The 21,772-nt window shown below is 54.6% G+C and overlaps 9 protein-coding genes across 10 annotated transcripts; 3 read left to right on the forward strand and 6 right to left on the reverse strand.

The window, feature by feature from the left end:
* Nucleotides 1–208: 208 nt before the first annotated feature.
* On the reverse strand, nt 209–3,053 carry PV09_02785 (uncharacterized protein). The gene is made up of 2 exons (XM_016355884.1): nt 538–3,053; nt 209–482 (listed from the first exon to the last, which is right to left on the reverse strand). The coding sequence occupies exons 1-2, from the start codon at nt 2,118–2,120 to the stop codon at nt 293–295; spliced, it is 1,773 nt and encodes a 590-aa protein (XP_016216190.1). The 5' UTR covers nt 2,121–3,053; the 3' UTR covers nt 209–292.
* A 523-nt stretch (nt 3,054–3,576) lies between these two features.
* On the reverse strand, nt 3,577–6,931 carry PV09_02786 (uncharacterized protein). The gene is made up of 3 exons (XM_016355885.1): nt 5,356–6,931; nt 4,535–5,300; nt 3,577–4,473 (listed from the first exon to the last, which is right to left on the reverse strand). The coding sequence occupies exons 1-3, from the start codon at nt 6,639–6,641 to the stop codon at nt 4,117–4,119; spliced, it is 2,409 nt and encodes an 802-aa protein (XP_016216191.1). The 5' UTR covers nt 6,642–6,931; the 3' UTR covers nt 3,577–4,116.
* Nucleotides 6,932–7,196: 265 nt separating this feature from the next.
* On the reverse strand, nt 7,197–10,865 carry PV09_02787 (acetyl-coenzyme A synthetase). Its single transcript, XM_016355886.1, has 7 exons — nt 10,391–10,865; nt 10,313–10,331; nt 8,984–10,175; nt 8,613–8,873; nt 8,421–8,550; nt 8,089–8,363; nt 7,197–7,882 (listed from the first exon to the last, which is right to left on the reverse strand). The coding sequence occupies exons 1-7, from the start codon at nt 10,464–10,466 to the stop codon at nt 7,823–7,825; spliced, it is 2,013 nt and encodes a 670-aa protein (XP_016216192.1). The 5' UTR covers nt 10,467–10,865; the 3' UTR covers nt 7,197–7,822.
* Nucleotides 10,866–11,785: 920 nt separating this feature from the next.
* PV09_02788 lies at nt 11,786–13,562 on the forward strand. 2 transcript variants are annotated; one of them, XM_016355888.1, is made up of 2 exons: nt 11,786–11,948; nt 12,001–13,562. In XM_016355888.1, the coding sequence occupies exons 1-2, from the start codon at nt 11,884–11,886 to the stop codon at nt 12,290–12,292; spliced, it is 357 nt and encodes a 118-aa protein (XP_016216194.1). In that variant the 5' UTR covers nt 11,786–11,883; the 3' UTR covers nt 12,293–13,562. The 2 variants fall into 2 exon arrangements, with proteins under 2 accessions (XP_016216194.1, XP_016216193.1); XM_016355887.1 differs by having other exon boundaries at nt 11,786–13,562.
* Nucleotides 12,239–13,666, reverse strand: PV09_02789 (chlorophyll synthesis pathway protein BchC). The gene is made up of 3 exons (XM_016355889.1): nt 13,436–13,666; nt 13,329–13,362; nt 12,239–13,270 (listed from the first exon to the last, which is right to left on the reverse strand). Exons 1-3 carry the CDS (start codon nt 13,580–13,582, stop codon nt 12,324–12,326), a joined length of 1,128 nt encoding a protein of 375 aa, XP_016216195.1. The 5' UTR covers nt 13,583–13,666; the 3' UTR covers nt 12,239–12,323.
* Nucleotides 13,667–13,997: 331 nt separating this feature from the next.
* On the forward strand, nt 13,998–15,961 carry PV09_02790 (uncharacterized protein). The gene is made up of 4 exons (XM_016355890.1): nt 13,998–14,699; nt 14,752–14,894; nt 14,953–15,173; nt 15,240–15,961. The coding sequence occupies exons 1-4, from the start codon at nt 14,501–14,503 to the stop codon at nt 15,760–15,762; spliced, it is 1,086 nt and encodes a 361-aa protein (XP_016216196.1). The 5' UTR covers nt 13,998–14,500; the 3' UTR covers nt 15,763–15,961.
* PV09_02791 (uncharacterized protein) lies at nt 15,780–17,051 on the reverse strand. The gene is made up of 2 exons (XM_016355891.1): nt 16,415–17,051; nt 15,780–16,358 (listed from the first exon to the last, which is right to left on the reverse strand). The coding sequence occupies exons 1-2, from the start codon at nt 16,590–16,592 to the stop codon at nt 16,048–16,050; spliced, it is 489 nt and encodes a 162-aa protein (XP_016216197.1). The 5' UTR covers nt 16,593–17,051; the 3' UTR covers nt 15,780–16,047.
* A 618-nt stretch (nt 17,052–17,669) lies between these two features.
* Nucleotides 17,670–19,142, reverse strand: PV09_02792 (uncharacterized protein; the record flags this gene model as incomplete). The annotated part of the gene is made up of 2 exons (XM_016355892.1): nt 17,670–19,019; nt 19,046–19,142. The coding sequence occupies 2 exons, from the start codon at nt 19,140–19,142 to the stop codon at nt 18,244–18,246; spliced, it is 873 nt and encodes a 290-aa protein (XP_016216198.1). The 3' UTR covers nt 17,670–18,243.
* Nucleotides 19,143–19,538: 396 nt separating this feature from the next.
* On the forward strand, nt 19,539–21,587 carry PV09_02793 (uncharacterized protein). The gene is made up of 3 exons (XM_016355893.1): nt 19,539–20,157; nt 20,226–20,272; nt 20,375–21,587. The coding sequence occupies exons 1-3, from the start codon at nt 19,743–19,745 to the stop codon at nt 20,861–20,863; spliced, it is 951 nt and encodes a 316-aa protein (XP_016216199.1). The 5' UTR covers nt 19,539–19,742; the 3' UTR covers nt 20,864–21,587.
* Nucleotides 21,588–21,772: the final 185 nt, after the last annotated feature.

Genomic DNA, 21,772 nt, shown 5'->3' on the forward strand with positions numbered 1-21,772 from the left:
ATGAAGAAAAACAAAAGTATGCCCAGAGCACAAATACGTACTCTCTCTCTCTCTCTCTCTCTCTCTCTCTCTCCGGATGTACATGTGAAAGATGAGATTTGCGGAACACTTGGCCTTCAGGACAGAGTCAAGAGAAAATCTAGGCTTGGCGTATACGTTCGAGCGTTCTTTTTTTTTTTTTTTTTTTTTTTTTTTTTTTTTTTTTTTTCAAGTTTCTACTTCTGACGCGATGCCAAAGTACATACACATATGAGCGTATCACGCGACGCAACCCGCCCCCCAAAAAAAGTTCTTACAACATGGGCGGAGCAACAGATGACGCGGTGCTGTTGCTGCCAATCTTGTTAACAACGCATTGTGTGGTTAAAGGCTGGTCCGTCAGTACGTTGCCGTTGACGAACGGTGTCTCCGTGATCACGTAGTTTGTGTCAAAACCACCCGCAGCCCAGGTTACGACGCCCATGTACACGTCCGAGTTTTGGCTAGATGCTGTCAGAACGGGAGCGCCCGTTGGTCCGATGGGGGTTAGGAACTCACTTGATAAAGTCCATCTGTTGACAGAGCATTTGCATACAGCTCGGATCGTTCGGTCCGCCACCCGTCTCAGTGAGCATAGCAACTCTGTTATTCTGCCTCAGGTAGTTTGCGAGTGGCGCAAATGCGGTGTCGATGTTGTTGGTCACGCAGTTGGCATGAGTGCCACTTCCGTCAGAGTCAAGATACTTGTGCACGTTGTACACGAGATTTGTGGTGCTACCGTCCGGATTGGTAACCGCGCTCAGAGCTTGAGCACTTCCGCTGCTTACGAAGGTCGCTGCGCTAGCGAAGTCAGTCCCTGGTAACAAGATGGTTTGGTTGGTTGCTCCGGCTTGACGAATTGCCGTCACCGCTGCTTGAACTGACGCAGCCCATGTTGGCACATCAAGATCATGGGGTTCGTTCATAACGTCAAAGGCTACATTCGGCGACGCAGCGTACTTCGTCGCAAGCTGAGACCAAAGCGAAGCGTACTGATCGTTCGTCGGGCCACCTTGCCCGATGATCGCACCATTCCAGCGCGCGTAATTGTGCACGTCGATGATGCACATTTGAGCTCCAGACGAAATGCAGCCTTGAACAAGCTTGTCGTAGGCTCCGAAGTTGGTTGCGTCGAGGGGCCCGCCAAGCTGATTGTTGACAAGGTATTGCCAGCCCACGGGCAAACGGAACGTGTTCAGCCCGTCGTCGTTGACGAAATGTTGCATTTGCTGGATTGCGTTACCGTTCGTGACGATGTCCAGGTTGCCACCAGTGGTACAGGTTCCATCAATGCTGCAGCCAAAGTCGAAGCCAGCCATGTTCACACCCCCATACTTGACCTTTCCGGTTGCTGGGGCGGACGAGCTTGGCTTCGGCGCTGAGGACGAAGCAGAGCTAGCAGGAGGAGGAGGAGAGGCTGTAACCGGGGGAGAAGGGGGTGCTGGTGGGCCACTAGCAGGGACAGAAGGCATTGTCGTCCATGCTTTGGACGAGGACGCATAAGCAGCTTGTGTCTTCGAGACCGTCGTCAAAGACATCGATTTGCCCTTTGCAGTGCCTTTTGCCGAGCTCTTTGAAGTAGTCTTTGAAGTAGTCTTTGAGGTTTTCTTTGAAGTTGTCTTTGCAGTAGTCTTTGAGGTGGTCTTCGAAGACGATCTACTCTTGGTTGCCGTAGCGGTGACGGTTACCGTCTTTGTCGTCGTAACCACAGTCATGTTCCCCGACATGGTCGAGTTCGTCAAAGCCGTGCCGTTACCCAATATCGTAACGTTTCCAAAAAAGGTGCCATTGCTCGCGACCGTCACATTCGCGAACGGTGCTGTCACGTTTCCAAACGGCAGGGTTAGGTTGCCCGCGTTTGAAGGCCTACCTGTGGCCAAAGACCCAACTGTAGAATTCTGCGCGGCCGTCGCCGTGACCGTGACCGTCTTCGTCGTCGTCGTCGTCACCCTTCCCTTGCCCTTTGCCTTCCCCTTGCCCATCATCATACCCATCATCTTTCCCTTCCCTTTGCCGTTGTCCTTCTCCTGGTTGTGCGGCGCTGCGCTCGCCAGCGCAACCAGCATGTAGCCGGCTACACAGATCGCACTGAGAAACTTCATGGTGCCGTCTATCCCAACAAAAAAAAATCCACACAAAATGGGACTATCAAAGTCTCCTGAAAGGGGCGTTTATACAGAACAAAAAGAAAGAACGAGAGGAAATGGGTCCAGCCGATAAAACTCTCGTGATGACAACCAGTCCAGATGCTGGCAAAGGAATGTACGCTACTGCTGCTAGAGCAGAGACGAGGCTGAAGGAGCGTGTGATGGAGAGAAATGAAGGCACGAGACCACAACGGACTGGATAGAAATGATCGATTCGTCAGAGTAGAAGCATTCCCAACGAACGACGATCTTCTTCTTTCCCAAGGAAGCAAAGGAAGAGGCAGAACAAAGGAGAGACTGGCAGAAGGAAGAGAACAAGCTTATCTCTTGTGATAGCACATCCCCCGGTATAAAGGAGGTGATCGCCTAATACCTCGCCCGCATTTTACATGAACCCTCCACGGTCCCCAATCTAACAGCCGGGTCCAATCTACCATGTCAGTCTACATATCTGAGAAAAATGTTTGGATAGCTACGCCCAGCCAGATTCGCTGGCGAGGAAGAGAGGGGAGGGGGGTCATGCGGAGAGGTCAGCCAGTGAGGCCGTCGACCTGGGAAGGACGCCGAAGTCCTACAGAGAGGCGGGAGATCTTCATTGTCTCCAGGAAAAAAAAGAGACAAAAAAAAAAATAATCAAACTCTAGTCGCGGTAGCGACCGGGGACGAGGGTGACAGGCCGGCGAAACGGTCGAATGAACGGTGTCATGGGCCGTCGACGTTTCAAGGCACGAGGAGACGGGATTCGCGCACGCCATCGCAAGCTGAAACCGCAAAGGTACGGAGCCGAAGAGGAGAATTAAAAGAAAATACAAACAACAAAGAAACGGACGATCCTTGGAGCGGCGCGCCCCACCCGGCAGCAGGGACGTGCAAAGCTTGAGGCTCTTGGACGTGAAGCTTAAGCGTGGCCGACAGCTGGAAGCCGGCCGAGGAGGTTCGGTGACGCCAAGATCGGAGAAACAATGGAGGAAGGGCGAGGGCGGCGCAGGGCGACAAGGCTCTGCGACAAATCCGGGCTCGGGAAGGTCCAGCTGCGATCTTGGCGTTTGCGGCCTCTCATCTCGCCTCTTCGTGACGAAAAGAAACCTCGAAGTCCTTTTTTTCGCGTGGCGCCCGGCTTTCGGGACTCTTCGACGTTTCGCTCGCCACCTCGACGTTGTTTTGACACTGTATCTGCCACGGCACAGGAGAGTCAGCCAAGGGCGAAGACTTGCCACTTCTCTCTCGCATCGCTTGCTCGATCTTGGCGCGTTTCAACGCAAGGACGGGAAGAACAAGTTGCGGGTGCCACATCGTTGGTGGGCGAGTGCCGGAAGTGATGTCGAAGATTTTTAAGACATGCAAGCAAGAGCTTATATGACAGTGGCGGATCAACGCAGGTGGCCGAACGAAAAAAATTTGAAGGAGGTCATGTTGGTAACACATTGATTATCGTCTTTTTAGGCTTCGTCTAGATCACAACACCACAGCCTTCGAGTACCACGTTCCAAGCGCTCCGTATCTAGCCCAAGTCTTTTTTCTTTTCTCTTTTTCACCATGTTCACCAATACGATCGACGTCTGTTGACGTCGGCGCAGACAGTTACGTCTTTTGGAGTCTACTCTGTCCCCCAGAGGCCTACTTCAGGCCCAGTCAATTCGAAGCTTGGATGCTCGTACTCCATGACTGCGGTCGAGCATGTCAAATCCCCACCATGTAGTGCCCGCTCTTGTGTGTACCCTTTGCCTGAAAACGCCACCCAATATGCAAGTCGATCCTGTGGATTTCCCAGAATGCAACCGTGGTATACAAAAAACGAATGACCGTTGAGATGCGATGCTCTGTGCCACGCCCAGACAGAGCATCCACAGAAAGCGTCAAAAGCCATGTGCATAAGATGCAAAATCGTAACGACATTAGAGCGCAAATTCTTCGCAATCCAAGCCCCGCGATGATGATGAATAGCAGCCGCTTACGCGTACCGCACGCTCTGGCTTGGATACGGCATGTTGCCGCCTGGCCCCGGGTAAGCGGGGGGAGGACCGTTCATGTACATGCCGCCATTGCGCATCAGCGGAGGCGGTGGATAAAGTTGGCTCGGATTACCAACTTTACCGCTTCGTACAGCTGGGTATGCCCTCGCGCCCGGCCAGGGACGAAGTGCCGCGGCCTTGCCATACTTTCTGCGCTGGAAGGCGCGCCAGCAGCACGAAAGGATCATCAGAAGGATGAGCGCACCAAGAGCAGAGGCAATGCCAATGACAAGACCTTTGTGATCGTCAATCCAGGATTTGATTTCCTTGCCGAAGCTAGATCCCTTGCATTGGCCCTGTTGTACATATGTTAGCAACGCTAGACTCACGTGTTTGACGAGGGAATTGAAACCATACATTACTGCACATTCCTCCTCCACCGCAGGGCGTACCGTCCAAGAAGTTTTGCTGCAAGCCGTAGCATACACCAGGTCCAAATTCGGGGCTTGCGCAGGACAGCGTGCAGCTCAGGGAGTCGCAAGCGTACGTGTCGTTGCCCTGGGTGTACGAACCCATGACGGACTTGCACTGCTGGTCCCTTGATGTACACTGACCGCTGGCGCATTGCAGCCCACTACCACAGCTCTGGCCGTTTGGCGCGGTAACATCTGGCGGGCATGTCGGCGAGGTACCAGTGCATTTCTCCTCCGGATCGCAGACACCAGTGCTAGCGCGGCATACAGTGTCTGCGCTAGCCAGCTGGCAGTTGTTGCAACATTCTTCGTTCGCATCGTCGCAAACAGCACCGTTGATGAATTTACAGGTTGTCGGGTCGCAGCATGGGTCGTTCCCGCAATTAGCCGTTCCGCCGCAGTCGCATTCTTCGCCGGGTTCAACTATTCCATTGCCGCACTGTTGGCCGGTGATGAGGCTGACATCCTTGTTGTTGCTCAGACAAGATGTCCTGACACTGCTGCGTCCGATTGCTGAGCAGATGTTGCCAATCGAGCATGCGCTGAATGCCGTGATCCCGACGCCCGTCGATGGATTCATTATGTACTTTTCGCCAGCATCGCACGTGCTGCTGCTGAGGGGACAGCATTGCTGCCTCGTAGATGTGCCATCTGAGCAGGTCTGGCTTGTGCAGTCATGTACGGCACCGAAGGTGTGGCCCGTTTCGTGCCTTGATTGGGGTTAGCCAGACTAAAGCTGGGGTTGTAAGGTGGGGTGATACGTACGCGATAACTTGCCACTCTGTCGATGTTTTGGCAACAACATTCGCCCCGCTGACGACGTTGGTAGATCCAGAGGCACCGTTGCCGGTCGATGTGGTGTTGTCATTCTGTGCGGTGTTGACGCAAGCTTGACCCAGCCACGCCAGACCGACGGCCGAACCCGAGTTACAATTTGTCAAAAGCGTCCAGTGCGAGTAGTTGTCGCTTCTACCTCCACGCCACTGAGAGAACAGGTTCAAGCGATCTTGAATGTCGACGCTATCAGAGCAAGCCACGTTCCACGGTGCTGAGGCTGGGGCGCTTCCTGGGCACTCCTGGGGACTGACGATCAAGTTGGCAAGACCCAACGAGATGTTGAACGATTTCTCGTAAACCTCGGACGCAGAATTCATCTGGTTGATGACGTTCTGGCGAGTTTCAGTTTCGTTTGCGAAGGTAGCAGTATAGGAGCAATCGGTGGCGACGCCAACCAGAGCAACCTTTCGCATGCTCGGACAGCCCGCAGTAGAGCCGATGGTAGACACCAGGTTGACACCTGCGCTGTTACCACTCGTGCTCGAATCGAGCTGTCTCTTGCCAAACAAGGAGCTGATCGGGGTAAACCCCCAGGTTCCGTCATCCTGTGAGCCTATGCCTCTGTACACCGGGTGCGAAGGGTTGACGTTGAAGTCCAACGAGTCGTGATCACACGATCTGGCGGGGACATCACGCTTCAGTTCGGAATGGAACGAGCTCTCCGTATGCAGATCCGAGTCTCTCCATATGATCATGTAGTCTTCGCCAGCCAGCTGCACAGTGGGATCCTCCAAATGTCTCGTCTTCATATAGTTCTTCGCCATTTGGATGTGATAGTGCTCTTTCTCCACGCCGAGCACACCCTCGAACAGGGGTTCGTCTCCGTCTCTGTACACACTCAACCGCGCACTGCCGACCTTTGCGTACGAGCCGTCCAGATTCTGCCTCCACGTCTCGCCGGCGTACACCTTGTGGGCCATTCGGTCGATCGGCTCCGTCTTCAGGACCTGGCCGTCTGGACCTAGATATGAGACGGTCGCACCGTCCGCCAGCACATCGTGATTGGGCTGCAGCTTCAGCCTGAAGCTGCGCTTGAAGGCCGAGAGGGACAGTTCGAAGGATTGCAGGGCGTTGACTCTGTGAGCGGGTGTGTTGATGGACGCATCCCGGACGGAGGAGACGGCCGTGAGCGGGTTCCGCGCCTGCGAGTGGGCGAGCACGAGGGAGGCGAAGAGGACAGCCCATACACTGCTCCTCCAGAGCAGCAGCAACATTACGTTTATGCGCGACGCTCGAGCGGCGCCGAAGAGGGTCTTGTATACACTCGGAAGGTCCCTGACAGCCTGCTGCGCGCGGGAAGGACGGGGAGGGAAGGAAGACGGGACGGGTGGGTTGAGAGAGGGTAGATGAAGAAGTGAGAGCAAGACAGAGCTAGGGCGTAACGAGAGTGGAGCGCATCTGGGCGATGATTGAGTAGGATTGTGGGTGTGGTTGGCGTGCTGGCGGAGCGGGTAAGACGTTCGGTGGCAGTGGACGGAGCCAAGCAGCGAGCATTGAGTGGCAGGGAGCGCCGGGGGAGGGGGGGACAGGGTGGAGAACGCCCAGAGACACAGTGCACAGCCCTCAGCCCGGCTAGGCGAGAGGAGCCAGAGGCACTGCGGTTGGTGTCGCAGTCCAGCCCGGCTACGGCTCAGCGGGCTGCAAAGCACCGTCCAATGCAGGCCGAGAAACCGCTAAAAATACGCCCCAGCAGGCGGCCACTCCAGCGCCCGCTCTGGCTCGTGGCCTCGCTCGCCGTCCACTGGCAGCCTTTTGCACCCACACCCTATCCCGCAGCAAATACGATCCTTAGAACTAGCCCTGTTCTGCTCCATAGCAACGCTGCACGTCACGCCCGTCCTTTGGGGTGAAGTGACACTACGTCCTTCGCTCGGGGGGGGCAATGCTCCGCCGCTTGTGCCAAACCTACCGAATGGCCTGGGCCTTGGCCTGTCATCATGCACGGCCTTAGCTGATTTGCGGACGGAATGCTGATCCTCGTTTTACTTCACAGGTCTGATGTTTGAAAACACTCATCGCCCTTGACACAGCTTGAAATCTGCCCGAACGGGTGATTATCATCTGCGGGAACGCAAGAAAACTGAACGTGAGGGAGAGTGGCATTTTGACACCGGAGTAGTCGGTGCCTCCCTTCAACAGCCAAGCGAGAGCCTTCGCACAAGCGCCTCGGCGCAACGCAATACACGCACTTTACACTCATTCACGCGCGTACACACACTACATAAGCCTAAACATGACTCCACCCTGCCCAGGTAAAGAACAAAAAAAGTCGTGGCATACGTGATTGACCTGCTAGGCCGACTGCATTTGCGCTGTACGCTCACGTGCTCTTTGCCGCGAGCTTCCGCAAGAACAACACGAGACCCACCACGGTTTGCTAACTTCATGCGGTAATCTATTTCTTCGCCTTGTGTACGGTTTCGATGATCGTGCTCACGACACTAGGATCGGAGAGCTGCAAAGAGGACGATGCGTTAGTCACATCCTTCGTGCTCCTGCATCGATTTGGCCCCGCACTTCCTTTCTCGACTGACCCAACGTCGGGGCCGCGACGAATACACCAAGCATAGCCACCCGGAGATAAGCCATGCCTGTTGACTTGGTCGTGTCAAGGTGGGAAAGGCAGGGTCGATCGGAGAGCTGAGAGAAATCTGTACTCACAGTCGAAATGTCGCCAAGCTGATCTTCTTCACCTGCCAGAATCTTACGCAGGATACGTCGCATAATCTTGCCTGAGCGCGTCTTGGGTAGATCATCCACAGTGTAAACAGCCTTGGGCGCTGCAAATGGGCCAATCGACTTCCGCACTTGTAATATCAGATCCTTTTTGATCTGATCGGTGTGGTCGAAACCGTCCTTGAGCGCCACGAAGGCGTTGACGGCCTGGCCGGTTAGCTCGTCGTGTACGCCTACAACGGCGGCCTCCGCAACAGAGTCTGTTGTGCCACGCTGTCAGTGTCTGCATGTGCTTCATATGCGGTGTCACCACTCACGATGCTCGAGAAGGGCGGCTTCGATCTCGGCCGTTGAGAGTCTGTGGCCCGAAACGTTTACCACATCATCGACACGGCCACGGATCCAGTAATAGCCCTCGTGGTCACGTCCGGCACCATCACCCGTGAACTGGACCATGCGTCAGCACATGCTAGCAAACACTGCCATTGCCAAGCTGGACAGTAGCTTACGTAGTATCCCTTGTAGACGTTCAAGTACGTGTCCATGTATCTTCTGTGTGCGCCCCACACAGTTCTGGCCATGCTTGGCCACGGCTTCCTGAAAGCAAGCACACCTTCCACATCGTTGCCTTCAATCTCCACACCGGAAACTGGGTCGATGATGACGGGGTCAATGCCGAAGAAGGGAAGAGAGGCGCTGCCGGGTTTTGTTGGCGTGATACCTCCGAGAGGTGTGATGACGTGTGAACCAGTCTCCGTTTGCCAGTACGTCTGAAGTCAAGTTAGCTTGCACTCTCGCGAGAGAGAGAGAGAGAGAGAGAGAGAGAGAGAGAGAGAGAGAATAAAATTGAGGATTCTGGATGTATGATAATTGTACTCACATCGACAATGTGTGCCTCTTCCTTGCCAACAACTTCGAAATACCACTTCCATACCTCCGCCGCGATAGGCTCGCCGACGGAACCTAGAACCCTCAGGTTCTTCATCTGGTGCTTGACGTGCTCATCGCCCGCGCGTTTCAGGAGGCGCAGCGCCGTCGGCGCAACATAGAACTGGCTGACGTTGTTTCTCTCGATGATATCCCAGTATCTCGAGAAGTTCGGGTAAGCAGGCGTGCCCTCAAAAACTACAGTCGCGACACCAAGCAAAAGAGGCGCGTATACGACATACGTGTGGCCAGTGATCCAGCCAACATCACCACCGCAGAAGAAGATATCTTCGTCATGTATGTCGAAGACATACTTGCCCGTGGCCGCTGCTCCGACGAGATAACCACCAGTGGTGTGCATTACACCCTTTGGTTTTCCCGTCGAACCGGATGTGTAGAGCAGGAAAAGCGGATCCTCTGAGTTCATTGACTCCGGCGGGTAGTAGTTGGGGAACTTGTCGACCTCTTCGTGCCACCACAGGTCGCGGCCCTTCGTCCACGGCACCTCTGTGCCGGTGCGCTTGAAGACGAGCACGTTCTTGACCTCCGGGCACTGCTTCAGGGCCTCGTCCACAATCTTCTTGGTACCAATGACCTTGCCGCCGCGCTTGCCCTCGTCCGAGGTGATGACGACTTTTGAGCGGGCATCAATTATGCGGTCCCTCAGCGAGTCTGAGGAGAAACCGGCAAAGACGACTGAGTGCACGGCGCCAATGCGGACACATGCTAAGAAGGCGACAATGGCCTCTGGGATCATGGGCAGATATATAGCGACGGTATCACCCTTCTTGACTCCAATTTCCTTCAGAGTCCAGGCGAGTTTGGAAACCTCTCGTAGCAACTCACCGTAGCTAATTTTCCGGCCCTCACCCGGCTCGTCAGCCTCGTAGATGATGGCGGTCTTGTTCGGGTTTTTGAACGCGTGCCTGTCCACGCAGTTGTACGAGGCATTCAACTTGCCCTCAATGAACCAGGCATTGTCGCCGTTTTCAAAGCTGCCGTTGTGCACGGTCTGGAAGTCACGCTCCCACGTGAGCAGCTCTCTCGCTAACCTTCCCCAGAACTGGTCAGGTTTCTCGATCGACTCTTTGTACAACTCCTTGTAGTGGTCCAGGTCTCGAAGATGTGGCCGCGTAGGGTGCTTCCTAGTGGTTTTGTCGCGTTAGCTGCTTATACGGACGGTCGTGTCATGTGAATTTACAGCCTAAGCAGGGCCTTTGGCAAAGCGGCCCTGCAAGCTGCCCCATGAAGAGGTCACTGGATTTTGCGTGGCCCAACATACTTGAAAAAGGCCTCTGGGACTGCAGGTACGGTTTAGCAAGTGCTGCAGCACGCCCGTGACGGGGAATCGGGAGCATACCATGGAAAGTGTCGACTTCGTGAGCTTCCGCCACGACGGGGGAAGCCTTGGGCGGCTGTACGTCACCCTCTGACATGTTCACAGAAGGATCCGGGCTCTGCTCTTGTGCGATGCGATCGGGGAATCTCAAGGCTTTTCAGCCGGCCGCTGGAGAGAAGACAACGGGAAGGCCGAGTGGGTGCGAGAGTGCGAGAGAGAGTGCGAGAGCGCGTGGTCTGCAGAAGGTACACAAAGAAAAAAGCTGCACGCGAGGATGCGTGGCGGGGTGAGGGGAGCTATTCTAAAGCAATGACGGCAGGCTGCGCAAACACCTTTGGAATGCCGGATGTGTGGGCCGCGTTATATGAAAGTGGTCGTCGGCCGAAGGGAAATCTTTCTCCTTGTGCGTGCCTGCAATAACCGCGACGCTTGGGGCCTCCAGTCGAGGGATCCGGCGAAGCGAACTCTTGTACACGAGCGCTGCGACATTCCTGACGACCTTCTGGCTCCCATTTGTATTCCGCCGCTGCCAGCTCGCCGTCCCCCCAGGTTCGGCCTTCGCTTCCCCGCATCCTGCTCAGCGTCATGTCAAATCAGAGTTGTGCCTTTGGCCACTCACACGTCTGGCACAGGCTGCAGCCGGGCCTCTGTTTGCCCACCCTGGGATCCGTGATGACATGGCTGTCGTTTGAGCAGAGCGACGGTCCCGCCTGCGCCTGACCTGCCCAATCTTGCACCATTTTTTTTCCACTCGGGAGGATCTTTGCTACAACGGGCGGCTCACCACCGTCGGTGCGCGCGGTGGCGTTCTCCGACCCCGCAAACGAACAGCGTGATCTCGTCTGGGGTGGGCAGCATCCTCCCCCTTCGCCAGCTGTGATTACGCGCTGCTACGCCTGTCGCCCGAACGCGATGGTGCTCGTCTCTGGGCTCGGGCGTGTGCTGCGCAGGTTTGCGAAGACGGTGATTTCTCTTTTAGCCTTAGCACAACCTTGTCCTGCCAGATCCAGGCACGCCGCCTTGAGCTCGCCTTCAGTTCCTGCACGAAGCCGTGAGGCTTAACCGCGCCCGCCCTAATGCAATTCCGACTCTCGGTTCAGCGGGATCTCCGGCGGCCTGGACACAGGGCCAAGCCGAGGCTGCTAAGACTGCATGTCCGTTGTTCTGGAATCGCGCAGAGCGTGCAGCTCAGCGGCATGCGGGAGCGATGATGGGCATCTCCGGCCGTTCTCCTTGAAGCCGTCGCCTCGTGAAGTGTACCGCGCCGTCTAGCCAGCGGAAGGTTGCGAGCCGTGCGCGTCCTGGAGAGAGCATTTTGAGTCCTGAGTCAGGCACGTCATTCTGGGGCGGAGGCCCGTAGTCATGTTACAGAGCGCGTGTGAACCCTCACACATTGATTTTCAACTCTACCGACCCGTTCCGACATTATCAGATTGCCATTTCCAACCAAGGTGACCCTGATCCGAAATGCCCTCCATACCCGTCCATTCGCCCAGCAGCACGCAGCAGTCTGCATGCCCAAACCCCTTGCCGCAGCTTTTGCAAACGCCCTCGGGGCTCGCGCTCCTCGAGCTTCAAGGCACGTTCCATGTGCCAGCCTCATCCAGCCAGGCTGACGATGTCGACCCAAGCGGAGACGCGAACTTTGATCAAGGAATCGCCACTTCTGTGGGTAGGCTGCTGTTTCCAGCGTACTCCTCGTCAGCTCCAAAGGAGGACACGGCTTGGATGAAGCGCGTTTATCTGTACGTCGGCAAACATCAACGTCTTACCGGTGAAGTCAAGAAACTTCCGAAGCCCATGGGTATTTTGCGCAGACGGCCAAAGGCTAGCACCGAGGATGCGGACGAGCTCGAGATCGTGGAAGTGGTTAGGCACAAGATAGTCTTTTCAACGCGACCAGAACCGGTCAGCGAGGATTAAACAAATGCTACTAAATACACAAGAGCACGGCTCAACCGCCGTTGATCTCCACGAGAACCTTGACTTGGTTCGCCTTATCGTGGATCAGTGAGTAGAATCCCTCCGACTCGACCTCATTCAGCTTGATCCGCTTGGTGATCAAAGACTCCGGCTTCAAGCTTCCATTCGACAACGCTTCCATGACTTCCTGGAAGTCGCCTGCAACGTACGTCGCAATGCCTAGGTACTTGCGCTCCTTAAACACCATCTTATTCACATCGATGGAGCAGGGCTTCTCCCACACTGCAATGTTGATGATGGTACCCCGTGCTCGAACAGCATCTATAGCAGCGTCCAGCCCAGCCTGTACACCGGCAGCGTCGAAAACCTTGTGCACTCCCTGGTCTTCGCACAGTTCTCTGCACCGTGCCGCCACGTCGTCCTTGGTCGGGTCCAGGACGTAGTGCGCGCCAAGTTCCAGTGCAAACTGCTTCCGTCTCTCCGCGACCTCGGACACGATTATTTTCTTGACGCCGCGCGCCTTGAGGCAAAGAATCACCGCGAGTCCGATCGGCCCGCCGCCTAACACAAGCACGGATTCATCCGATGTGACTTCGCCCATCTTGACGGCGTGCCATGCCACGGCAAGCGGCTCAACCATGGCTCCAACCTCGAGAGACACGTTGTCCGGCAAATGGAACACAAAGGACTCGTCCAAAACGACGTACTCTGCAAGGCCGCCGCCGTAGCCACTGAGACCAACAAATCCGTTGCTATAACAACAATTGATCTGACCAGATGTACATGCGCCGCAGGTCCCGTCGTATATGATTGGCTGTACCACGACGCGATCACCCTTCTTAAACTTGGTCACTCCTTCGCCTACGTCGTCCACGACGCCGCTGAACTCGTGTCCGAATGTCAAAGGGACGGTCTCTTTGGTGAGGGGATGCGGTGTTGTTGGGCAAAGATTCGGGCCTCCAAGATATTCATGGAGATCTGGTAGTACATGTTAGGGTTATTTCGTAAGATTTCGCAAGCTGGGGCCATGGCAGACCTGTCCCACATATGCCGCACCATGATGGCCGAATCTTCAGTGATACATCTTTAAGTCAGCCATGGGCTCAACAACATCCTACTTTTCCCACCCTCTTGCCCACTCACTTTGACTTGCCCCTTTTTCACGGGCGGCACGGCGACGTCCTCAAACCTCAAGTCGTTCTTCCCGTGGAACACGACGGCCTTCATGGTTTGCTGCGCCATGCCAGGCTGGAAATGCTGTGAGATTGACTGAACACGTTCGACAATCATGGCTTCTGGCTTACTCTGTTTCAAAAACTTTGGAAGGTTCGTCGCAGTGCTATTTAAATTCAACTCCAGAGATGTATTGGGAGCATCCGTCCGCCATAGCTAACCCTCACGTGGGGATGCCGATCCGGAATGCCACTTTGGGCTCTTGGGTATGCCCCTCATTGTGGGGTTACAGTTGCCAAGTCCGAACCGCAAAGGCGCTGTGTGCTGCTGTGGACAAGCGCGCTGTACATTTTTCCTGCCTGCGCCACCTCGTCTCGCGTGTTCCAGGAGAAGAGAGCGACAATGCCGCCAGGCAGGTGGCCGTACACGGCGGGTGATGACCAGCATCGGGCCCAACGGGCGCCCTGTGGCCAAGAGCTCCCGAGTTTTTCCCAACAGGGCTCAGATATCGCGCCTGATCCTCATCCACACTTGTCGAGCGACGAGAGCGACCTCCCACGCGCAGGGGACCGCTTTGTGGACCCCGTTGTTTCCGGCCGCTGCCATTGGTGGATAAACATCCTTACGTCACGAGTTCCACGCCGTCCTCAAGAATTTCTATCCTGGCGCAGGTGCGACCGAATTTTGTTCACATTTGCGACATCAAAAGCTGTGTGCTGGTGGGGGTCATCGAGGCTCGATGAAGACTTTTTAACACCGTCTTGGAATAGCCGCTCGGTCTTCAAGCGTGAGAGGGAAATGGACCGCTTCGCAGCTTCACAATTGGCGGTCGTGATGGATATCCACAGCTCCGCTGCAAGCTACCTTGCAGTGACACTGCATGACCTCATGGAGAGTTTTCGCGCGAATGCGGAGGCAAGCCTGATATATATAACACGACCGCTTCAAATTTCCGTCGCGTCTTGAGCATTCTCTTATCTCTTCCTGTGATACAGCCTCCCAAGCCTCACAAACCGAATTAGCACGCTTTTGAACATGCCTTACCCAGAAACCGCCGTGGGCTTCCAGGCTCAAAGCTTTGAAAACTGGTCGACATTTAAGAAGACGGAGTTCGAGCTCAAGCCGTTCGAAGACGACGATGTGGATATTGCTGTCGACGCCTGTGGTGTCTGCGGCTCGGATGTTCACACTATAACCGGCGGTTGGGGCGAGGTGCCTATGCCGCTGTGTGTAGGTACGGCATCCATCACTTTACGGCAGACGAGAAAGAGACTGAGAAGCCGCAGGTCACGAGATCATTGGACACGCCGTCAAAGTTGGTAAGAACGTCAAGAACATCAAGGTCGGCGACCGAGTGGGCGTTGGCGCTCAGATTTCGGCCGACATGACGTGCGTGAACTGCGTGAATCACCAAGAAAATTACTGTCCCGTATGTTGGCCATCGACAACCTCAGAGATGGAAATCATCTAGTTGACGCATTTTGCAGAATAGCGTGGACACGTACGGTGCACCGTACGGACCTAAGGGAACCATCAGCCAGGGTGGCTATTCTTCGCACGTCCGCGCTCACCAGTATTTCACATTTCCCATCCCCGAAAATATCCCGTCCGAGATTGCTGCACCGATGATGTGTGCCGGTATCACCGTGTATTCACCCCTCAAACGACTTGGCTGCGGGCCAGGCAAAAAGGTAGCCATTATTGGAGTGTAAGTGCCTAAGCGCCTAGCTGAAACGCAACCAGCTCGGAATATTAACTGATATTTTGCATATAGAGGTGGTCTAGGCCACTTTGCTATCCTATTCGCGGCGGCACTTGGTGCTGAGGTTTACGTGATCTCGCATTCGCCCAGGAAGAAGGAGGATGCGCTGAAGATGGGCGCGAAGCACTTCATCACCAACGACACAGAGGATTGGGCCAAACCATACGCGTTCACATTTGACTTCATCCTCAATACAGCCGATATGGTTCACCAGTTTGACCTCAAGACGTATTTTAGCACTCTAAAGGTTATGGGCAAGTTCCACAACGTCGGTATGCCCGATGAACCGATCTCGGTGATGCTACAGGCCTTTGCTGGCACGGGCTGCTACTTGGGAACTAGCCACATTGGCAACAGAGAAGAGATGCTTGAGATGCTGGAGCTTGCTAGCAAACAGAACATCAAAAGCTGGGTCGAAACTATTCCCATCAGTGAAGCGGGCTGCAAGCAGGCTGTTGAAAACGTGAAGAATAACAAGGCACGGTACAGATATACGCTGGTAGGTTACGATGAAGCTTTCGGCAAACGATACTAGACGAAGGGGGAAGGAGGTTTAGGGCTTGCACCACGTGTATATTTCTCGCATGAAAAGTTCTATAATACAAGACAAAGAGAACCGTCGCCAAATTCGACCGTGACTCAGCCTGTGCGTCGAGACATACATTTTGTTCGATCTACGCAATAACAATTTTGAGCCATAAAAAGTTCGGATTCCCGGGTATCCAAAAACAAACGTTCATCTTGTTAACCATCTGTGCGCCTTCCCGACACACCGTCTTAGCCATCGCATCCTTTCTTCACTTTAAACGGTCCGATCGGTTTACTTCTTTCCTCCCCAAAGGCCCTTCACGTAGCCACCGGCGCTCTTGCCGCTCTCCATGACGGTGCTACCGGCTCCCTTGACGCCGTCGGCGACAGGATTGGCCACGTCGCCCAAGGCACCAGGCGCATAAGAGCCGGAAGAGTCTTTGCCGCCGCGCTCAGCCCGGTTGATGCCCTCTTTGCTGGCCATGTCGCCGACGGGCTGGAGCAGACCTCCCTTGCCGACCTGGCCGGCGGCGAGGTTGTTCACGTCGTCTTGTAGTTTGTCGACCTGCTTGACGCCGGTGACCTTGGACTTGTCCAGCTGATCTGCCGCCCAAAACATTAGCGAACGCGTCCGTGGGCATCTCCTCACGGGGGCTCACCTTTGGCGACGTAGGACGCCTTGTTGTCCTTGCCGAACCACTGCAGATATTTGTCCTCCATCCACGGCACCCATGCCTCGTACTGCTCGTTGTAGTTCCGCCTGCCCCAGTCCCCCCAGCTCTCTTGCTTCTTCTCCTGCTGAGGGACGACTTCGCTGATCGGGTTCTTGTCAGCCATGGCGGAGGAACCGGACACGTGCAACGCGGGCTAGGTATGGACCCAAGGCACGAAACAGTGCCAACGCAAAGGAAGACGAAGACAAAGGGAGTATGGAGTGATTAGAATTGTTAGATTTATCGAAGAACGTGGGCTGAGTCAAGTAAGGGCGTGATCTGCCTTTGCCGTGTTCTCGCAACCTGAGTCTCGCGGCGGTTCACAATACAGCAATCTCCTCTATTTAAGCTCGACAGTTCCTCTCTTTACAGCCTGATGGTGGACGCCAGGATAATAGTTGGCAAGGGGGTGGGGGAGCGCCGTATATGATATCATCCTGCGGGGATCAAGGCGGCACGCAAGACATGAATGCCAACGCTTCCCTTGCTCGTGCTTCCCACGCGGCGGCAGGTATTGGACGATCTTTGAAAGACCGATCTTCACCATGAGCCACAAAACACATGGGTGGTCGATGGCTTTGCGTGGTCGTCGAAATCTTGGATCTTGGGACGGGTGAAGTGTGGCGTCATTCTGCGGAGCACTCTTGCCGCAACGCGAATGGGGATCGGTTGGGCTGATGACGACGGCCTTTTGAATCAACGATTTAGCGAACACCCACCCAGCGTGGATGAACTGTGTAGCATATCCCGTCAGACTATCGCAAATCGAAGACGACAGTGTGCGCGAAATTTCACCGCGGTCCAATAGGCCAGACCGAACGCAACGCAACAGTATGAAAATGTCATTTCGTATCTTACCGAGCCCTAGTCCACATGCTGAACATTTTCTTGGGAAAGGGAAAATATTTCAAAAAAAAAAAAGGTTATCGCATTGTTTTCAACCAAGAGTTGACCTGTCTCGCAGTACAGCAAACATCTATATGATAGTGATGCTCTGCGTCTCGCAAGGGATTGGTTCCCTGTCCAGACGCTGTAGCCAGGACTTATCCGTAACATCGTACTTCGGCTCAACAGCCTGCCATAACTCAACAAGTCCTTCGCCGTCCGTGAAGACATGTACATAACACTCGCAGACAAACGAGTACTTCTCTTCCCCGCTTGCCCGAAGCTCAGAGAGCCACGAGTGAAACTTTTCAGAGTTCGTCCCGACTCTCGCCCCGTCGTCGGAGGCGCAGGGCTCAGCTCAGGATTCAGGAGTCCATCTCACTCGTTTCTCCTGTTCCCGTATCACTAGGTCGGCACAGCTAAGGTTGGCTATCACAATGGCGAAGCTCTCCCATGTTGACGCGTAGCACGAATCTGAGGCTTCCAGCTGTTTCCTCAACCACGATTGAAGCTCTGGAGCTCTGGGGTCTATCACGACCGAGATGGTATCAGCGAGAAAATCTTGGAGCTGTAACTCTTTTCCATCTGAAGAGAGCTGCACGACAGGCCTCGAGGATCCATTGGAGGCATATAGTGGACCGGAGAAATTCGGCAGGTGACTGAACGTTGCACCGTACTGAGAGCGACCTCACCAGTCAGGTATCCAGGTGGGAAGGTCGTTGGCCTTTTTAGAGCAAAGCACGCTTACTTGACCAAAGAACGACAAATTCCCGGAATTTCTGATGAGTTCGAGAGTCTTGTGAGCAAAGACAAGCTCAAAAGGCATTAAGTAGTCGGGCACAATTTGGGATTAATCGGACACTGAACCCAGGACCTAGTAAACGAGGTCGCTAGGGTACTTGCTGCCCAAACCACGACGCAAAGCCAGAAAGGACACAAGGGTGCTGAAGAAAACCCTCATTTGCGTCCAGAACTGTTGTCCCTTGATCGTCGACGGGGCTACCGTCATCATGTGGGCATCTTCGTACCAATCGTCGGCGGTGCAGGAGAACAGCGCTTGGAGACAAGCCCAGGAAGACATCATGTCGTTGCCACTTATCTCCCCATCGCCGCTCACGAACCACATGCTGTGAGCCAGATACAAATTCCCGGAATGTCAACGCCCTGGAAAACCATGGTCTCCGAAACAGTTTGACCAACTCCGAGAACTCTCTTGAGTTCGGGCCAGGAATGTCAAAATGCTTGCGGATCTCATCCGCGTTCCTCGTGTCATTGGCAGAGGGAGTGGGAGTTTTGACCTTGCCCATTAGTTGCCTAAGATAGGATAGCTTTGGAGAAACTTTCTCAAGAAGCAAACTCAGGGATTGGAAAGCCATATATGTGTCCTCTAACTCGTCTGCGTCGCCCAGCCGGATCAGGACGCTTTGCGCTTGCCGACGGACGTCAGCCATGCGACGAACTTGCTGGTTTCTCCCGGATATATCATGCTGGTTGATGCACACCGCATCTGCCCAGAGCATTCGGGCCTTGTCTGGCGTCCGGAACCGCTTCAATACCTGGACCAGGCTCGACGTGATGTTCAGCCCTCCACCGTTGCTCACAATGGATGACTGTTTCGTTTCGCCTTCCCACACGTAAGATATCGCCTCGTACGAGACGCTGCTATCTATCGTAGATTCAATGAGTCAACACTTAAGGAGCTCATCGCGTTTTCCGGATACAGCTGAATGAGGCGAATAGAAATGTCACTGCGGAGGCGCTCATACTTGAAAGTCCGTGCCGAGGCCATGGTCAGCCTGGACCAGGTACGATTGCCTCCCCAAGGTGCGGGAGGGACGCAACGGTTCTAAGTCGCCTAGAAGATTGATTTGCATGCCGAAGAAAAAAAAATTTCACCCCGCTGAGCAGAAAAGGACGAGAAGACTGTGTGGCCGTGCAGTACGGCGAGGGCAGCTCATGGTGGCCATGAACTGGCTTAGGCAAGATCCAGCAATCCGATCTGCGAACGCAGAGTCATGGGCGAAACATCCATAAAAAGCTTCGCTAAAGCCCTCCTTTCAACGACGATCGTTGGGGTTCTGACGAACCCGCAGATCGCATCTCTCACGCTCAAAAATCACCGTCTCAAAAATGCCGGACGCGAGAAGAGTTCGGGAGTGCGCTTCGATGTGGGGAGGCTGTGGTGGGGGGATCTGAAGGACAGCACAGATCTTGACTCCGCAATTCAGATCCAAGAATTTCTATCCTGTCCGGTTCGCGAAACATCCTAGCCGAAGTTGCTAAGCTTCTCAGATTTTTTTTTTTCTTTCTCTTCCTGTCCGCCGCGACTGCTGCGCAACCGCCCAGACTGTCTCTTTTATTTCGTGCGCAGCTGCTTGATCCAGCGAGAATGCTGAGCTCGCTGCTGCGCACGATCCCGAAGCGGACGTCGTTCGAGCCTGAGCCGGAGGACTACTTCCAGGCGTCTCTGGGCCTGATCTTCACGGACGATCTGCAGAACACGCACGGCGACGCCGACACTTTTGTGCGGTACCGGAGCAACGGGTACGGCGACTTGGACATTTCCGTCGCTGACCCGCAGGCCGCGTCGGAGAGATCCAAGTTCGCTCATCACCTGTGGAACGCAGGTGTGCTGATGGGAGAGCTCGTAGGTGGTAGGCGCAAGCAAGGTCAAAACCCACCGGCAGACGACGATGACGATTGGGGTCGGCGGAAGTTCTTGGACGGGGCCCTCTGGTGGCTCAGCGAGGAGGAGGAAAAGATGTGGAATGTGCAGGGCGAGACGGTCATCGAGCTGGGTGCAGGTGTGTAGAACGTAAATGGACGGCAAAGATAACAGGTTAAAGAGCTTGGCTGATAGGTCACGATACAGGCGCCGGCCTTGGAGGCATCATGAGTGCTTTGGCGGGCGCGAAAGAGGTGCGTTCTTTTTCTTTGTGTGTCCACGCGTGTTTTTTCTCTGACACGCAAAAAGCTCTCTGGGTCGTTTGTGAGGCGTTTCCTGACTCCAGAGCGCAACAGGTCGCCATCACGGACTACCCGGCCGAAAGCATTCTGAACACGCTACGGACCAACGTCTCGAAGGCGGTCCCAGAGAATGTAAGGGGAGCGGTCGTCGTCGCGGGCCACAAGTGGGGCGACGTCGCCTCTCCCTTTGCGGCTTCTCACCGCGGCCGGTTCACGCATGTGCTCGCCGCCGACACGCTTTGGCTCGCATCCGAGCACGACGCCCTCGTATGCTCGATGCTGCACTTTCTTGCGCCGCACCCAGCGGCCCGGATCCACGTCATCGCCGGTTTCCACACAGGCCGCGCGAAGCTGGCCGCCTTCTTCGAAGATGCAGTTCCTAACGCGGGCCTCGAGATCGAGCGTATCTTCGAGATGGATGCGGATGGCAGGCGACGCCCATGGCAGCCTGGCGCGCCGGACGAGCCTGTCGGTGAGAGAAAGAAATGGCTCGTCGTGGCCAGCCTCCGGCGAGGACCAGCAATGAATGGGAATGAGCGGTGAATAGAAGAAAAAACCGAGCCGGAGGGTTTGCCGCCGTTGTGTCTAGCCCAAGTGCCGGACCGTTTCTCCGTGCTATCCTACTTTGCGACCTGTATGTCAAATGGATCCCAGAATCGTCTTGCGAGCACAGCCTCTTCGCAAACGGTGCAGAAAATGGCGACTACTCTGCTCTTTTTGTTTGTTTTCTGTGATCCATCCAGTTGTGAGTACGGGCGCGAACCCGCTACCGTGGGCACGGGAAGATCGTCAAGCACAGGCAGTACCGGAAACGTGGGTGCGTCAAGCTTCTCCGCATCCGCAAAGAATTGTGGGAGTTTAGCAGATGCTGGGCATTTACTCCACGAACGCGGCTTCAGCGACATGCCCACTTTGCTGTCTCGAATGGTTTGATATCCCATGGTATACCAGACTTGCGCGGCAAGAATTCAAACGTGCCATAGCTGCGAAGGAAATAGATCGTATTTTCACATGGGAGACAGCAGTGCAAATCTTAGAATTTATTTCTCCTTCTTTGTTGTTGGAGAGGGAGTCATGCCTTGATCATCGTACTTGTAAGAGCTTCGACGTTCTGCGAAAAATCGTGGATGAACAGGGTGAAACTAGAAAGTACAAGCTAAAGATAAGTATGATTCTTGTTTTCTTTTATGATATTGCTATCATATTCATTCTACGACCGTCATTTTGCACCACCTGAAATCTGCGCTCGTTTATTTGTCTCTCCGTTGCAATCTCGTCGTACCCACTGAACTCTAAGAAGAAAATGAGAGAAAGATCCCATCCTATAGAATTATAATATCATTGCTGCCCGTTCCCTTCCCTTTCTTCTGATATAAAAGCATTTCTCACGAGCACCAATCGTCATAAAAGTTGCCCTCGTCATCCTTCGCAGGATGATATGGGATTCGCAAG

This window comes from Verruconis gallopava (genome assembly GCF_000836295.1).
Source record: "Verruconis gallopava strain CBS 43764 unplaced genomic scaffold supercont1.7, whole genome shotgun sequence".
Classification (NCBI taxonomy): domain Eukaryota; kingdom Fungi; phylum Ascomycota; class Dothideomycetes; order Venturiales; family Sympoventuriaceae; genus Verruconis; species Verruconis gallopava.

What these genes read in the sequence shown, in the direction of transcription:
- PV09_02785 (XM_016355884.1), bottom strand. Translation starts at nt 2,120, where the DNA reads ATGAAGTTTCTCAGTGCGATCTGTGTAGCCGGCTACATGCTGGTTGCG. An exon ending in CAACAGATGGACTTTATCAA is followed by an intron (nt 483 to 537) that starts GTGAGTTCCTAA and finishes GACAGCATCTAG; the next exon opens with CCAAAACTCGGACGTGTACA.
- PV09_02786 (XM_016355885.1), bottom strand. Translation starts at nt 6,641, where the DNA reads ATGTTGCTGCTGCTCTGGAGGAGCAGTGTATGGGCTGTCCTCTTCGCC. An exon ending in ACAGAGTGGCAAGTTATCGC is followed by an intron (nt 5,301 to 5,355) that starts GTACGTATCACC and finishes ACCCCAATCAAG; the next exon opens with GCACGAAACGGGCCACACCT. An exon ending in GAGGAGGAATGTGCAGTAAT is followed by an intron (nt 4,474 to 4,534) that starts GTATGGTTTCAA and finishes TATGTACAACAG; the next exon opens with GGCCAATGCAAGGGATCTAG.
- PV09_02787 (XM_016355886.1), bottom strand. Translation starts at nt 10,466, where the DNA reads ATGTCAGAGGGTGACGTACAGCCGCCCAAGGCTTCCCCCGTCGTGGCG. An exon ending in AAGAGGCACACATTGTCGAT is followed by an intron (nt 8,874 to 8,983) that starts GTGAGTACAATT and finishes ACTTGACTTCAG; the next exon opens with ACGTACTGGCAAACGGAGAC. An exon ending in AGCTTGGCGACATTTCGACT is followed by an intron (nt 7,883 to 8,088) that starts GTGAGTACAGAT and finishes TCCTCTTTGCAG; the next exon opens with CTCTCCGATCCTAGTGTCGT.
- PV09_02788 (XM_016355887.1), top strand. Translation starts at nt 11,837, where the DNA reads ATGCCCTCCATACCCGTCCATTCGCCCAGCAGCACGCAGCAGTCTGCA.
- PV09_02789 (XM_016355889.1), bottom strand. Translation starts at nt 13,582, where the DNA reads ATGATTGTCGAACGTGTTCAGTCAATCTCACAGCATTTCCAGCCTGGC. An exon ending in TGAAAAAGGGGCAAGTCAAA is followed by an intron (nt 13,363 to 13,435) that starts GTGAGTGGGCAA and finishes GTATCACTGAAG; the next exon opens with ATTCGGCCATCATGGTGCGG. An exon ending in GTGCGGCATATGTGGGACAG is followed by an intron (nt 13,271 to 13,328) that starts GTCTGCCATGGC and finishes ATGTACTACCAG; the next exon opens with ATCTCCATGAATATCTTGGA.
- PV09_02790 (XM_016355890.1), top strand. Translation starts at nt 14,501, where the DNA reads ATGCCTTACCCAGAAACCGCCGTGGGCTTCCAGGCTCAAAGCTTTGAA. An exon ending in GCCTATGCCGCTGTGTGTAG is followed by an intron (nt 14,700 to 14,751) that starts GTACGGCATCCA and finishes GAGAAGCCGCAG; the next exon opens with GTCACGAGATCATTGGACAC. An exon ending in AAGGTAGCCATTATTGGAGT is followed by an intron (nt 15,174 to 15,239) that starts GTAAGTGCCTAA and finishes TTTTGCATATAG; the next exon opens with AGGTGGTCTAGGCCACTTTG.
- PV09_02791 (XM_016355891.1), bottom strand. Translation starts at nt 16,592, where the DNA reads ATGGCTGACAAGAACCCGATCAGCGAAGTCGTCCCTCAGCAGGAGAAG. An exon ending in GGCGTCCTACGTCGCCAAAG is followed by an intron (nt 16,359 to 16,414) that starts GTGAGCCCCCGT and finishes TTTGGGCGGCAG; the next exon opens with ATCAGCTGGACAAGTCCAAG.
- PV09_02793 (XM_016355893.1), top strand. Translation starts at nt 19,743, where the DNA reads ATGCTGAGCTCGCTGCTGCGCACGATCCCGAAGCGGACGTCGTTCGAG. An exon ending in GGTCATCGAGCTGGGTGCAG is followed by an intron (nt 20,158 to 20,225) that starts GTGTGTAGAACG and finishes GTCACGATACAG; the next exon opens with GCGCCGGCCTTGGAGGCATC. An exon ending in CTTTGGCGGGCGCGAAAGAG is followed by an intron (nt 20,273 to 20,374) that starts GTGCGTTCTTTT and finishes AGAGCGCAACAG; the next exon opens with GTCGCCATCACGGACTACCC.